Source organism: Pygocentrus nattereri, chromosome 11, assembly GCF_015220715.1.
Source record: "Pygocentrus nattereri isolate fPygNat1 chromosome 11, fPygNat1.pri, whole genome shotgun sequence".
In the NCBI taxonomy this organism is placed as follows: domain Eukaryota; kingdom Metazoa; phylum Chordata; class Actinopteri; order Characiformes; family Serrasalmidae; genus Pygocentrus; species Pygocentrus nattereri.
Genome location: NC_051221.1, coordinates 21883256 through 21899577, shown reverse-complemented (window position 1 = coordinate 21899577; position 16322 = coordinate 21883256). Strand labels below are relative to the sequence as shown.

The 16322-nt window shown below is 41.1% G+C and overlaps 1 protein-coding gene across 2 annotated transcripts; it reads left to right on the top strand.

The window, feature by feature from the left end:
* Window positions 1-2901: 2901 nt before the first annotated feature.
* On the top strand, window positions 2902-15157 carry unc45a (unc-45 myosin chaperone A). Of its 2 annotated transcripts, XM_037543045.1 has the most exons (20): window positions 2902-3083; window positions 3372-3477; window positions 3573-3768; window positions 3943-4118; window positions 4459-4548; window positions 4633-4800; window positions 5006-5174; window positions 5919-6089; window positions 6344-6515; window positions 6754-7054; window positions 7259-7353; window positions 9089-9230; window positions 9703-9843; window positions 9967-10094; window positions 10751-10817; window positions 10920-11033; window positions 12503-12618; window positions 12699-12816; window positions 12936-13091; window positions 14069-15157. In XM_037543045.1, exons 3-20 carry the CDS (start codon window positions 3573-3575, stop codon window positions 14351-14353), a joined length of 2805 nt encoding a protein of 934 aa, XP_037398942.1. In that variant the 5' UTR covers window positions 2902-3083; window positions 3372-3477; the 3' UTR covers window positions 14354-15157. The 2 variants fall into 2 exon arrangements, with proteins under 2 accessions (XP_037398942.1, XP_017555594.1); XM_017700105.2 differs by lacking the exon at window positions 3372-3477.
* The last annotated feature ends 1165 nt before the right edge of the window (window positions 15158-16322 follow it).

Here is a 16322-nt window from a genome sequence, read left to right as displayed (position 1 = left end):
TTTGAAGTAAAGGCAAAATAAAAAATTACTGGCAAGATCACCAGAGATGCAAGAAAATCAGCTGTTACTGAAGTTCACAAACATTTTAGAGTGCAAAAAGGTCGGTTCTGTAAAGAAGACAAATGCAATGTCATTTTAAGGCCAAATGAGAATAATGAGCCAATGTAACTGGAACACTGAGAAACTGAAAAAACTGCAGATCACTTAATGACTTGCTGACAAGGAACTGTCAGAACAAACACAAAAATGCTGGTTTCCCCATACATGCACTAACCCTGGTCTCGGACTAAATTGCCAAGCAAGCAGTGAGCCTACTACTTGAAATTCTGTTTAGACTTCTGGGTCTAAGAAAGTGGCTTACTATAAATAAGAACTAGGTTTGCTTGTGCCAAAGATACATATTACGTTCCTTACCTTGAGCTTTAGACGACTTTGGTGGATATATATATATATATATAAAGAATATCCATGGACAGCTGTGTACATGACACACTGAACAACGCTCTGAAACATAGAGTTGAATGAGGCCTACATTTAAGATACAGTATTATGTTAGAAAGACACTGTGGAAGAGCCTCACTGAGATAAAAGCTGGGCTAAGATTCAATTATTTATATAGGCTACAGGCTGTCGAGCAGACAGTCCATGAGAAATCCCTTCCAGATATGTGTGTGCTGAGGAATGTTCTGAAGCCCTATTGAAGATGTCATTCTACCACTCGACTGTTTTCAGGACACACCTGGCTTTTGTATCTGAGTAGGAACTAATAATATCATCTGTCTTAGAGTCCCAGTTCTCTGCTGCTAAATGGGACAGAATGACACTATGCAAGGCCTATATTGTTTCTTTCAATTCAATGCCTCACCTCCACTGGTCATGCGTCAGTTGTGAGGATCTCAAAGCAAAAGCATGAGTACACATGCTTCTCAACTCCCACCCTGGGGCAACAAGCACTAGCATTACCAGATGAGAAGTGGGTCTCCAGATCTCTCACGCCTCTGCCTCTCTCTAAGGCAACCTGCTACACAGAGAAACATTTCCTGAAGGAGTCTTTTGACAGTGAAGCCTATTTAGATAAATCCTAACTCAAAGCACGGACAACAAAAATTTTAAAAATAAATAATTAAGCATAAAATTAAGAATGTGCGCACACATTCTTGTAATTCACATATTCAGATATCTTGGGTCAACCATCCAGAGCAATGGACAGTGCAAAAAAGAGGTGAGGAAGAGGGTGCAGGCAGGATGGAGTGGGTGGAGATGGATGTCAGGGCTGATGTGTGACAGAAAGATAGCAGCAATAGTGAAAGGGAAGGTTTACAAGACAGTAGTGCGTCCTGCTATGATGTATGGTTTGGAGACTGTGGCTCTGTCTAAAAGACAGGAGGCTGAGCTGGAGGTGGCGGAGATGAAGATGCTGAGATTTTCATTGGGAGTGACAAGGATGGACAAGATGAATGGACAAGAAATGAGCAGATCAGAGGGACAGTGAAGGTGGAGTAGTTTGGAGATAAAGCCTGAGAGGCCAGGTTGAGATGGTCTGGACATGTGCTGAGGAGGAATAGTGGATATATTGGTCAAAGAATGTTAGAGATGGAGCTGCCGGGTAGAAGGAGAAGAGGTAGACCTCAGAGGAGGTTTATGGATGTAGTGAAGGTGGACATGGAGATGGTTGGTGTGAAAGTGGAGGAGGCAGTGGATAGGGCAAGATTGAGGCAGATGATCCGTTGTGGCGACCCCTAAAGGGAGCAGCCAAAGAAGAAGAAGAAGAAGAAGAAGAAGAAGAAGAAGAAGTAAAAGAAAGCCATTTTTTCTAAGCTGTTAAATATTGGTTTTAAAAACAATTGTTTGGGGGTGAGAAAGAACATTAAACGTAATTTTGAAAAGTCTGGAGCAAAAGGAATATTTGGGGATATAAAGGCTTTTATGAACTGATCTAGGTTCAACCCATGCACTTCCCCTGAATTGCACCTTCTATCTACTGAACTGTGATTTCCTGAATTACACCTTAGGTTACTGTGAAAAAAAAGACCACCCTCCATCTCTTTAATGTCCAGTCAAATGGCCACTATTTACAAGCTATTCATTTTCAGGAGATAATTCTGAAGAAAATGTGATACAAGAATGGGGGCTGTAATAAAGGCAAAAAGTGGACACACTAAATACTGACAAAATCAAATTTAGTCATTAAGGCATCGGTATAATTTCCTGTAATGTATTTTTTTCTGTTTTTTCATGGTGCGAGCAAATAATTTTCACAATAATTTTCTCTGACTTTTGCACAGCACTCTATGCACCTAATATCTATCTGAACCGACCACATGCACTTTACATGCATGACTCACAGATCACAGCGTGTTAATATCTCTGCACCTTATTCCACCACCTCGTGTCTAGAATGAGTGCTGTGTCAGTGCTGCACTGTCCTGTCTGTTTACTCTGTCTAATGTCTGGTTAATTTGTCGTATTTATTGATTCTACTTTACTTTTTGTTTGCACACGTTGTCTGCACGTTCGACGTTGTACTTTTTGTTTCTTGTTGCCCCGTGTCGTTCCTGGAGGAACGTACTCTCACTCCACTGTGTACTTGTACAAAGATGGAATGACAATAAAAGCCTCTTGACTTGACCCCCACCGCAGTGTATACCCCTGATGCCTAAACCCACCAGATACCTCACTTCACCCTTCCTCACTAATGATTTTCAATTGTTTAATTCACAAGAGGACCAGTTATGAAGCCCATATCGTCAGTCAATGTACATTTTCTTGTACAGAAGCCCTAATCAGAAGGGCGCGCTGGCGACTTGACCGCAGGTCCACTATCCAATGTTGACGGAGCTCAGCGGCCTTTTATGGTAAAGCGTCCCGGCGATGGGGCGGGGCTTAACGGGTTGCGTCATCACTGCGCACCCTCTGTCTGGGAAAACACGGAATACTCCAGAAAAACGGCAGAGAAATCGTTGGCTGAGTTAACGCACCGTCGGTTTGGGGACTGTTTGTTTTTAGTGAAGCTAGGGGCTCACTCGGGGATTGCTGTGTGTAAACCCGTTTTCTGGAGCAGCAGCGCGCAGACGCAGAGCAAGGTAAGATGAATGAGGTAGTTAGTTAACGTTAGCTAGCAACGCTATGGCGAAGTACTTTTCTCTTCACAGACACCCTGCCCCGTTATTTACACAGACACGGTGTAAACAGGGCGACCTGTGCCCTGTGGATCAGATCTGTTGCTTTGTATGTGCATATTTTTGTATCTAAAAGTATCTAGAGCCCTTTAGTCCTTGTGAAATAGGCAGACTGTTATACCATGACTGTTAGGTTAAGGGTTTCTAGTTCTGGTCCTGCTCTGCAAATATGAATGTGTTTTCCTGCTGCAGCACACCCAGTTCAGCTCCAGAAGAAGAACTGGCTGATCAGTTGGCTCAGATGTTTTAGAGCAAGAAAACACTAAAATGTGGAGTGCAGGTTTGCCCCAGGACCAAGGTTGGGAACCTCTGACCTCCATGTCCAGATGTTTCAGCAGACTGGGCTTGCTTTCTGTTAGCTAGTGCTCACTTTCTGCTCCTTCTCCTCATTAGATGGACCCCTCAGCTCTGAGAGAAGAGGGAAACAACTTGTTTAAAAGTGGTGATGTTGAAGGAGCCATCAGCTGCTATACCAAAGCTCTGAAAGTGAGCACATGTGACTCAGAGAGTGCTGTGCTCTACCGCAACCGCTCAGCCTGCTACCTCAAACTGGAAGACTACAGCCAGGCTGAGGAAGATGCCACCAAAGGTAGACTAGTTTCTGAAGATAAAATAGGTTATTGCACTGACACAATGTGTTTTGATAATTTAGTACAGAGCAAAGCAGAACAATCACAGTAACTGCAGACATACTTCAAAGCAGATACATTTTGCTTGTTTTGTAAGTTGTAAGCCCAGGATGGTAGCATGTCTTTTTCTCTAGCCCTTGACACAGACCAAGGGGACATAAAGGCCCGGTTCCGCAGGGCCCAGGCTTTGCACAAGCTTGGCCGTCTGGATCAGGCCTTCCTGGATGCCCAGAAATGTGCACAGCTGGAGCCCAAGAATAAGGCATTTCAAGAGTTACTCAGACAACTAAGTGCTCAGATCCAGCAGAAGGTACGTTATGCAATATGAAGGTAGTCCTTTAGTATTTAATTATTGAACAGTCATCAGTTTTAATACCCTACTGTGATACCTGTTAACTGTATTTATTGCATGAGATTGGTTTAATGTATGCATGTATATATTCATAGTTTAGAGTGATTAGTAGTAAGTTGATGGGTGTAAAAGTAGCATTGAAGTAAATGGTTGAAAGTAACGCCTCTGGTCAGACGCTGAAAGCGTGGTGATGGCACCTAAAATATCCTGCATGAATGGTTTTCTTCACTGTTTAGATTGAGATTGCACTTGATGGTGACATGATGATAACTGTTTATGCATACTCTCATTCCTTCAGGCTGTGCAGCTTTCATCTACAGACTCCCGAGTTCAGCAGATGTTCAAACTTCTCTTGGACAACTCTGCCCAGGCTTCAGATAGACAGAAGGTACTTAAATGTCTTGAGACCATGGTTTTAAAATTTGACCTAATATTACATTCTACTGTGTAAAATCCACTTTCTTTGGCCCAGGCTGCTCAGAACCTGGTGGTGCTCTCTCGTGAAGATGCAGGAGCAGAGCAGATCTTCAGGAATGATGGTGTAAAGCTTCTGCAGAGGCTGCTGGAGTCTCAGCAGGAGGATTTTGTCCTCTCTGCACTCAGAACACTGGTTGGCTTATGCACAGGGCACCAGTCAAGGGTGAGGCACTTTAAGATCCATTAGATTCTTTAACTCATTTAGAGATATCCACCTACGTAAATATGGTGTTAAATGCAGTTTTAGTTGATAAATATACTTATTTTGGCTTTATGCAAACCACTCCAGCCTCAAGCTGGAAAGTTTAGCTGAATTCCCTCACTTTGTCGCAACAGCTTTTGTTTGTCCAAATCTCTTTTTTGTCTAGACCATGGCCATAGTGAATGAGCTCGGCATGGACAGGCTGTGTGGGGTCATGGGCTCTGGGGCATCCTCTGTGTCCCTGTCTGCCTGTCACCTGTTCCAAGTGATGTTTGAGGCTCTTACTGAAGGCATGAAGAAGGATGTCAGAGGGAAGGATGAGGCTATACTGCCAGGTGAGGGCCTGGTCATGCACAATTAGTAAGAAGTACTCAGTGGATCTCATTTAAAATGTAAAATATTTAACATGCACATTAATAAGCAGAAAACATGTTTGTTGATGTCAAAAAAGTTCTAACCTCTGACTGCTGCTATAATACCTTTAGAGGGCAGCGGTGAGAAATGTTGAGGTTCAGTTGTTTTCTGTTGTTGGGAGCCAAGTATTGACATCTAAGAAGCAAGATAGCTGATCAGCCAGTTTGGCCACTTTAGGCTTGTACTTTAAAGTTGTATACAAAGAACGGTAGTTGTCAAGTAAGTTGTTAATTGTATTTATTTATACAGAAATCAACTGTAAAGCTAAACTGTGTAGCTAAAATGTCATGATTTTGAAAGGCCTATATAATTCAAAGTACTATAGAGTAATAAGAACATGAAAGATTTTTTTCCTCAGTGTTGTGTACAGATATGCCATTATGCCTTTATTATACAGATTTTGCTTTGCAGTCGTAAACTGCCCACATTTTAGATCTTTTGCAACATTTATTGCCAGTAAAAACCTAAAAATGATCACAACTGAGTTAAAACCCCTGTAAAGCTGAACAATGCAAAGGCTGCTATGTGGAGGTCACCACAGTGAAATTCCCCTTACCTTCCAAATCTCTCATTCATTCTGCCAAATCAGCAGCAGTATAGAGTGTGAGTATAGATCTGTATGGTGATGTTTTAATGTGTCTTTATGACTTGTGCCTTTTCTGCAGAGCCTTCACGTGAGCTGCGTTCCATGCTGCGTCATCTTATCGACATGCTTGCTGCACCAAATGTGTCTGGGCCAGGGCGTGACAGTGCCATCAATCTGCTGGTCAAACAGGTGCCCAGGAAATCCCAGAAACACCCAGACAACTCTCTCACATTGTGGGTCATCGACAATGGTGAGGGCCACATCACTTCCTCTTACTTGATTGTAGACTCTCACTCAGCCTAGACCACATTGGATATGGAATAAATTATTCAAAACACATTGACATGATAATTAATTAATTTAGTCTGCTTGCAAAACTGTCATTTAAACTTTCCAGGGACACTGTCCATGTGCTTCTCAGAATGTTTCTTCTGCAGCAGAGCTACTTACATTAACTCTTACATCTATTCTATCAAACTTTGTACTCCGTTGTGTTCTCCACAGGTTTGAAAAAGATTTTGGAAGTGGCTGGTACAGTACCAGAGATTACAGATGGGCCACCACTGACTGACAACACCCTCTTGAGCTGTTCTGTCCTCCTCAATAAGCTATATGATGATCTGAAGAGTGACAAAGAGAGGGAGAACTTCAGCACGCTGTGTGAGGAATATGTCCAGTGAGTATTTGTTTGCATCAGGGCTGGAAAAGTACTGAAAATCCCTACTAAAGTGAAAGTAATGTATTGATTAGAGTTACTTGAGTAGAAATAAAAGTATGTACTTTATTGACTATTATTATAATTATTATCACAATGTTAAAACACCAAAATTCATGCAGTTGAATTGCTTTCAGATGCATTTTACACCTGTGTGCACCACCTATATGTAACTTCTAGGAGCCTCTTTTCTGTGCAGACACCACTTTAGGGGCCCAGGCTTGGAGAGTAAACTACGTTCAATACAGACAGTTTCAGTTCTACTCCAAGGCCCTAGTGATGTGGGCAACCGCACCCTGGAGATGTCGGGCATCATGGATGCTGTCATTTCTCTGTGCGCTTCTGATAACATCACCCACCAGCAGGTGGCAGTAGAGACTCTCATCCATGCTGCAGGGAAGGCCAAGAGAGCCTCCTTTATCACAGCCAATGGAGTGGCCCTGCTGAAGGACCTTTATAAGAAGAGTGAAAACGAGCAGATAAGAGTGCGAGCTCTTGTGGTGAGTCACTGCAGCTGGTAGAGTGAATAAAGGTTTCTCTACATAATGAGGTGTTATTAATGACAGTGCATTTATTGATTAATAAAGTTATGCGCATGAAGTGAAGTACCATAATCTGGCATACAATATATGACTGTTCAGCTATTGGGGTGATATATGAGAATGTGTTTTGATTTTTTTAAACTGTGGTGTGTTGTTTTGCAGGGATTGTGTAAACTTGGCTCAGCTGGAGGAACAGATTTCAGCATGAAGCAGTTTGCAGAGGGGTCAACTCTCAAACTCGCCAAACAGTGCAGGAAGTATGTTTCTTGTTTCTCCATCTCAGACAGCATTAAAGGAGATGTAGCAAACAAATCTGCATTTTTCTTGTTAGTTCACATATACATGTGACTTATCATTTTATCTGCCATTTGAGAAAAATATCTAATGCAAAGTCTCTGCCATTTTACTGTATTTCCTTTTTACAAAAAACATGTTGCTTGATTCAGTGTCACATCAAGCAGATATTCCATCCCACTCAAACAAACACTGCCACTCTCTCAGCTTTCATCTTTTTCAGTCGTTGCAGCTTCTGTCTTGTACATAGATTGCAAAGCAAAAACACTAGATTGTGTTGGCAACTGATTTAGTTGACTGTTCATGTTATCGGTGGTAAAGAAATCCAAGGCCAAATACCATTTCACCCCTTGATCCTACCGCTCAGCCCTTAGCCCTCTGTTTTTGTGCGTTCACGTCTAGGGGTAAGGTGTCCTGATTTTTGTTGATATAGACTGGTAGGGCAAAGTGTTAAGGCTTCATAAGGCTCTCCAAAGGGAATTTTTTCAGAGGCACGCTCTGAACAGTGTTATGAGAAAAAGAAACATTTTAATGTCATTTTAATGTGTTGAGATGCTTCCTTTCATAACAATAGTATTCTAATGTTTCAGTAGCTAGCTAGCTCAACGTACCTCTGCTGTGACTGCAGACTGGCAGGGTCACCAGAAACCTGATATTGAGGCCTTTATTTGAGGGTTGTCCTATTTCATAGAAAAGATTTCAACTGCCACCCCTTGAACTCAGTTCCAAGGGGTTGGGTGACTCTCGAAAACAAGAGGTAGGAGTAACAATAAGAAATCGGATTGGGCAAGTCTTTACAGTTTTCTACATTGCACTATTTAATGTCAAACCACTTTCGAGTACTTTTCTTTACATCTCTGTGAATGAACTATAAGTACTACGAAGTGTACTTATCTGCTGTTGTTGATCATCTCATCAGTGCAAAGTAACCACACCTTCTACCCTTCCCCTCCAGTGACACAGCTGATGAGAGTAGTGATCATTAGCATTCAAATTCAACACCAAAAAGTAACTCATTCACAGTTCTTCTTCACAGAGGAGAAAATGACAGGTTATACAAAGACTGAAATAAAGTGTATTTTTTTTCTATACATTTGTCTTTCACAAAGCACATGGAAATATGTTAAATTGAGAAAAGACAGATGGTCTCCTTTAAAGATTGTGATAGGAAATACACGGAAGGGCCAGAATGTGGGTGGTTTGTTGACCCCGGGCTCAAGGAGGACGCTTGAGCCAGGGTTCAGGATTGCAGCAGCCATGTTTCTTTACTTTCATCCAAATAAACAAACAAAACCAACACTATGTTAAGCTGGCCACTGTGCAGTGGCTTAAGCTGGCTAGACTTTAGTCTCTTCCTCAAGCTTTTTAGCTCTCCAGTCTATTGCTGCTTCTCGTCTCTCTCTCTCTCTCTCTCTCTCTCTCTCTCTCTCTCTCTCTCTCTCTCTCTCTCGCGCGCGCGCGCTCTTGCTCTCTCTCTATACTCGCCGCTCCACCTCCTCATTACCGCTCCCAACTGGCAGCTTGGCCACCGGAATTGAACATGAGGTGTAGTGAAGCGGCCTCGCTGCATAACATGGGGCGGAGCTCTGGCGGCGGAGCTCGGGACTCGCTCGTTGTTCTTTCTGGTGCCTCTCGTGGCAATCATAATAATAACATAAACATAACATAACCAGGTCCCGTAATGATTTATCTTGGCAGGTGGCTTTGCAATGACTCTCTTCCACCAAACTCTCGGCGCTGGGCTATTGAAGGTCTGGCCTACCTCACCTTTGATGCAGATGTGAAGGAGGACTTCGTGGATGATAAGAATGCTCTTCAGGCCATGTTTCAACTGGCTAAGGTACAGTATAACTGGTTTACAAAGGTCACAGAGTGTAATTTAATCCAAGATTGGGAAAGCCAGCCCTGCTGTATGCTGGTTCAGAGACAGACATAAGCAAGAAATATGAAAATATGTTGTTTCATTTAAATAAATTCATTTTTCTTTCTCATGCTTATGATAGATTTTCTGTGTAATTGAACAGAAACCAAAAGATGCATGTTGAGGCCTCAGTAGAATCACTTCTACTAACTGTCATTTAATGCTTGTTCGTAAAGACCTGCCAGCTTAAAATGTCAAAATATCTTTATGAGAATGAATGTCTGCTCTTTCTGCATATATTTATTGGATAATATGAGACCTCTAAAACACTGCAGTAATAGGAAGGTTATTTCATGATCCCACAAAATGATGGATTAAAAAATTCATAGCCCACTCAGTCATTCTGTATAACACACTGTTCATTAATGAATTCTTTTTTTTCTCTCTGTAGTCTGAGGATAAGACAGTATTGTTTGCCATTGGATCCACTTTGGTAAACTGCACCAACAGTTATGATGTGGAGAAACCAGATCCACAGTTGGTGGAATTAGCCAAGTATGCCAAACAGCATGTGCCTGAGGAGCATCCAAAGGTATTTGTGTACAACAGCACACTAGTCACACAATAGGTCAGAAATACAATCACCAAAATCAGCAAGTCCCTAGTGAAACTATGTAAATTAAAAAGCAATAACATTTACTGCTTTTATATGTAGGATGCTCAGTCTTTTGTGGAGAAACGGGTGGTTAAGCTGTTGGAGGCTGGAGTGGTATCTGCTCTGGTGTGCATGGTCAAACAGGAAAGTCCTGCCCTCACTGAGACTTGCAGAGAATGCATTGCCAGGTCTGTGTCTGCTTCTACTGTCTGATCTCCTATCAGCATTAATGATATGATTATATTTAGGTATTGCTTTAAAAGCCATTTAAAAGATATATTTGAAAGAGAGGACTGCAATCGCAGATTCTGTCATTTGCGCTTGCATTACTATGGATGGTTTAAAAGGTCAGACTAGGAAAGTTTATTAACAGTGTTTAAAAATAGTGCTGTTAATACTTTATTGTCAGCATGTTAATAACCTTTTGACAGCCCTGAAAATACATTAGGAATTGTAGGCTGTTGACATGGTTGTCCAATTCCAATCCTGGAGGGCTAGAGTCCAGCATGGTTTGGTGGTTTTCCTGGTAAAACACACCTCTTAAAGCCACTGAGTTGAATCAGATGTGTCTGAAGAGAAAAATCATGAGACTCATGAGTGAAGTTTACAGATGTACTCTGTCATTGCAGATACTGTTTTATGTTCTCTCTCTCTCTCTCTCTCTCTCTCTCTCTCTCTCTCTCTCTCTCTCTCTCTCTCTCTCTCTCTCTCTCTCTCTCTCTCTGAATCTCTGAATCTCTCTCTCTCTCTCTCTCTGAATCTCTGAATCTCTCTCTCTCTCTCTCTCTGAATCTCTGAATCTCTGAATCTTGCTCATAACAGATGGTTTTCACTCTTCTTATAGGGTGTTCCTGGCTCTGGTAGAACGCCAAGAGGACAGAGGAATGGTAGTGGCTCAGGGAGGAGGAAAAGTAAGATCCCCTAAACAATATACTTAGTCCACCATGTAAGATTATTCACATTATTTCTATAGATGCTGATGTATTTATAAGATATATGTATTACTTTTACAGGCCTTATTACCCCTGGTGTCAGAGAGCACAGATGTGGGCAAGATCAAAGCAGCACAAGCACTGGCTAAGATCACGATCACCTCAAACCCTGAGATTGCTTTCCCTGGAGAGAGGGTCAGACTAGTTGTTTTGACTTCTCTGTCTTTAGGTTGAAAGCTGGTCTAAACATAATTTCCAACTTATATATGTATTTATTAGGGATGCAGTGATACTGTGTTTTGTGTATCGTCCTGATACTGTGACATTTATTCATACTGATAAAAATGCTCATATATCAACATCCAATACCACCTAACAGCTAGAGACATACGCCTCATGTACGCTGTTGTGCTAATGAACAAACAACTCAAGCTGGCAGTGCATGAGGGTCTGCTCACAAACAGAATTGTTGCTGATGCCGTGGCAGTCTAACACAAAGTTGCCAGTCACTTTAAACATTCTGCGTGCATGCATTCCCAACAGGCATATATTGTGTGATTTTCAGCTTGTTTTTAATCGCACACAAACACAATCGCAAACACCTTCCCAGTATGGGTGTAAACATGTAGGTTAGCAAAACGGAGACAAGAGAGTCAATATCTTCTTTATTAAACTCTGTATACGCAAATTTTGTCAAAAATTCTGTTTGTCCGAATAGAATTTTGAGGTTTAAATTTTAGTTTACTTTTTTTTAATCATCTTTGTAAAATAGGCTAGAGACAGACCATATTGTTCTACCATCATCACCGCCTGCTTTTAGTTTTAATGCACAGCATGGCACAGGCTAGCTATGCTGCTGTAGCTCAGCGTTTCTGCTCGATACTAGTGCATAGCATGTTTTCAGTGAAACAGCTTTATTGATAATTATCTGTAGACAGTGCTGTCTGTGGGGATGCGTTTCACGCAGCATGTCAAACAGACTGAGTGACAGTAAGAGAATAAGTTCAGACATACCAAAGAACAAGATTTATATAATCACAGTGTTTGCCTGGTTTCAAGTATAGCTCAACCAGCTACAAAGACTCCAACAAGACATAAATCTCAAACCATTAGGTTCGGCTAGCCTTGGATGCAATTCTTCCTGTCACTGCGCTAACAGAGACTGTTGTTGAAAGACACATATGAGGAATGGGGATCAAAACTATTAAACATACTTTACTTACAACTGGACAGAAGTGCTTTTCTGATGTGGAACAAAAGCAGCTCTTCTTCACTGCAGCACTACTCTATATAAGATAACTAATGCAACATAGCTGGCTAATTTACTTCATTTCAAAATCAGCTAGATTTTAAGGATTTAAGTCTACATTGCACTCAATTATACTAACAACTACTTAAGGTTTAAGTAGGTGACTAAATATGGTATAACGTAATCGGTATCGGCAAGTACTAAAAATGTCTACAAAATGGTATCAATGCATCTCTAGTATTTATGTTGTTTTAGATTTAGCTTTAGTCATGGTGTAACCAGTTAAGGGAATGGAAATGCATGCATATTTTAATGTAATTGATATATCAAACCTGTGATAGAAATGTTTTAAAATGACAGTCAGCAAACTCTTTGTCATATTTTTAACCTTTGAAGTTATTGTCTTTGTGTGTAGGTTTATGAGGTGGTGCGTCCTCTAGCCAGTCTCTTGGCCCTTGACTGTTCTCTCCTGCAGAATTTTGAGGCTCTTATGGCTCTCACTAACCTGGCTGGCATTAGTGACCGACTCAGGTTGGCGCAGCACCATACAATATTTAGATTTCTAGATAAGAGAGAAAATGAATAAATGTAAACCTGTTTTTGGTCCACAGACAGAAGATCATTAAAGAGAAAGCTGTGCCTAAAGTGGAGGGCTACATGTTTGAGGAGCATGACCTAGTGCGAGCAGCAGCCACCGAGTGTATGTGTAATTTAATCTTAAGCCCTGAAGTAAGTCCCAACTCTGCGCAAGATCTAGAATGATTGAGAGATGTTTTTTTAACAAGTCCTAACATCACCAGTCTCCTATGTGGTTTTTAGAATGCTTTTCTGTTTGTCTGATCCCTCAGGTGCAGAAGCTTTACTTGGTCACAGACAGCGACCGTTTGAAACTCTTAGTATTATACAGTGGTGAGGATGATGAGAGGCTGAGGAAGGCTGCGGCCGGGACTCTGGCTGTGCTGACTGGGGAAATGCCAGAGGTGTGTGCACGGATTCCCAGTACGGTAAGTTACTTCAGCATATTTGTTTGTTGTTTGTTGTTCAACAGGTTTTAGTAGGACATATTGTGCAATTTATACATTACAAACACTAAAAACACAAAAAAGATCAGGATATTTGGCAAGCACCGAACAAGGGAAGTCAGTAATGCTTTTTTTTCTCATAACAGATGCTCATATTGATTTTGCAGCATCAGTTGCTGCTAATAATAACAGAAAAACAATAAAATAATAAGGAAGATCAGGATTCTGGCTAAGCATCAGCAACCCAATTGGTTAAATTCAAATTGACAAACCATTCATAAAGAAGCAGATAGCAAATAATATTTATGATTGATTTGATTGTGATACACACAGACTTTAAGACTTTCAAGCTTTTTGCTATTTTTCTATTTTAGCTAATGCAGTAGTTGTGAAAATTGCCTTACTTAAGTATAACCTCAGCCAGTCTGCACTGTTTTCCAGGTAGTTCTTGAGCAATAATCCTTAGGATGTAATGAAATTCCAAGGAGTTTAAAAAAGATTCATCTGAAGTTGCCATATTTGACATTTTAAGCAATAGTCATTTAAGACATTAACACATAACATTTACCACTGTGAATTAGGTAGCTTGTAAGATTTTCAAATATTTCAATCCTAAATTTTTTAAGCCAGTAATTGCCAAATTTTAAGATAATATTTGTAAAAAAATCTATGATTATATTCATTATGCTGTAACTGAATTGCCTTTTCATTAATAAAACTAAAGCTGTACAACACGAAAATTTACTCCCAAAATTCTCCCATGTTTCATTGCATTTTTCACTTTTTAAGGAATCCGACAACATAATTACTCCCCTTATCTTTGGAAACTCTTTATGATCTAGGCTTAGGCTTAATCTAAGTTTGAAAAACTGGCATGAAGACATTTACTTTTTTTTCAAGCCCATTAGTATTCTTTGCAAAATAAATTTCACTCTCCCCATGTCCCCTGCTTTCTGTAGACCAGTCACTGGCTGGAGATCCTGCAGGCACTGCTGCTGAGTGAGAGTCAGGACCTGCGGCACCGTGGTGTGGTCATCACTCTGAACCTGATGCAGGCAGAGAGGAGTCTGGCTGAGAAGCTTATGGAGAGTGAGGCGCTGGAGATCCTCTCAGTACTGGCTAAAGCAGCTGATGCCAGCCAGGCCTCAGTCACCAGAGCAGCCCAGTGCTGCCTAGACCTGTGTCTGGAATATGGGCTCATTAGGAGCAATGACGGAGAAGCCAATGGGAAGTCTGCGCCATAATCAGAAGGATCCTCCATGCAGACAAATCTCACTACATGTCTTAAAATAACAGTTTTTAATGTTTTGTATTTAATGTGTGATAAGAGTCCCCCGTGTGAGGTTTCAGAGCTGTAACACTGAAGACTTAAAAATGGACAGTTGTCAGAATGGACAAGTTAAGGGCTATGCAAAGGGCAAGCAAGAGAGGAGCGTCCTTGTAAACTCAAAAGTCTTGTGTAATATCACATTTTATTTCTTAATTTATATGGAACAGAAACATAAATGGTAAAATGCAACAGTTATGACTGTTCAGAGGTAACACTTTGAAGCCTTTAGGACACTGAAACTAAGCTGCAGCCACTTGCTTTCTGCTGTGGGGTGTTTCACATTCACAAAATTAGAGACCAAATAATTCACCATCATTCCTGTACTTGCACTCAAGGTTTCGTTTTGTGTTTTGTAATTATGTTATTTCACCACTTATTTTCAAGCACTGTGCATTCCAGTCAGTCATTCGTTTACTTCAAGTAAGCTGTTGACCCTTTGTGAAGTTGTGGCACATGTTTTTGATTTAAGTCACTGTCAAATTATTTAAATGTCTGTTTTTTCCTACCTGACTGAAAGAACCATGGCACCTAGTTATCTTTAAACATTACAGTACATTACAGAGTTTAGCATGCTGCATCAATATTCATTTCATTTTTCAGTACACCTGTGAAATCCTGCTCTCAGTGCCTTTTATAGCCTGCATGTTTGATGCAGTTTTTATACTGTTGATGAACTACTGTTTAGCAAAAGACAAATAAACACAGTGTGTAAAAGTGATTTAAGACATTTATTCCCCCCCTAAATCACAGTTTCCCAGCCCTGGTCCTGGAGTACCCCTGCCCTGTAATTTTAGTGTTTCCCTTGCTCCCAGTACACCTACTTCAAGCCATATCGGGCTGGTTAATGAGCTAATTAGTTGGATCACATGCATTGGGATCAGGGAAAATACTAAAATGTTCAGAAGAGGGTGGGGAACTTATGCCCTGAACACATATCTTCGCAGGATATGCATCCTGTTTGTCCAGCTCTGAATCCGTTTCTCGTACCCTGCATCTATCTACCAACCACTAACACGCTACCTACTGCTAGGGCTGGGAGTCAATCCCCAAAAGAATCAGTTCCTCAATTCCAGGCATTTGGATGTTGAGGATCGACTCCAAAGCTTTGAGCTCGATTCCACACCGTGGCATTCAAGTTTGCTCGCACCTGTGTGTACACAGATTGTGAGTGAGATACTCTGAAGTCCAGTTGTGAAATTTCCTCACTACTAAATATTCCACAGTCAATCGTCAGTGGTATTATAACAAAGTGGAAGTGATTGGAAACGACAGCAACTCAGCCACAAAATGGTAGGCCAGGTAAAATGACAGAGCGGGGGCAGCAGATACTGAGGCGCATAGTGTGCAGAGGTCACCAACTTTCTGCAGTGTCAATGGCTACAGACCTCCAATCTTCATGTGGCCTTCAGATTAGCTCAAGAACAGTGCATAGACAGCTTCATGAATGGGTTTCCATAGCAGAGCAGCTGCATCAAAGCCTTGCGTCATGAAGCGCAATGCAAAGCATCAAATGCAGTGGTGTCAAGCGCCACCACTGGACTCTAGAGCAGTGGAGACGTGTTCTCTGGAGTGATGAATTTACATTTACAGCATTTAGCAGATGCTCTTATCCAGAGCGACTTACAAGAAGTGCTTTGACTTACATGAATCATGCTTCTCTGTGAAAATTCCCCAAATTCCCATAAACACCCTAACCCTTGTGGAATGGGATCTCACTCAATTTCATATGCATGTAAAGGCAGACGAGCAAATACTTTTGGCAAAATAGTGTGTATATATGTATGTTCACACAACTGTATACTTGAACAATAAAAAAAACAATATTTCAATTCAACAGCAAAACAGATACACCTCTCTTTCACTGCTCTTTCAGAAACACCACC

Bases quoted from the DNA above. Each gene is read 5' to 3' on its own strand.
- unc45a (XM_017700105.2), top strand. From the start codon at position 3,573: ATGGACCCCTCAGCTCTGAGAGAAGAGGGAAACAACTTGTTTAAAAGT. The intron at 4,801-5,005 runs GTGAGGCACTTT...TTTTTTGTCTAG, and splicing joins GCACAGGGCACCAGTCAAGG to ACCATGGCCATAGTGAATGA. The intron at 6,090-6,343 runs GTGAGGGCCACA...TGTTCTCCACAG, and splicing joins ATTGTGGGTCATCGACAATG to GTTTGAAAAAGATTTTGGAA.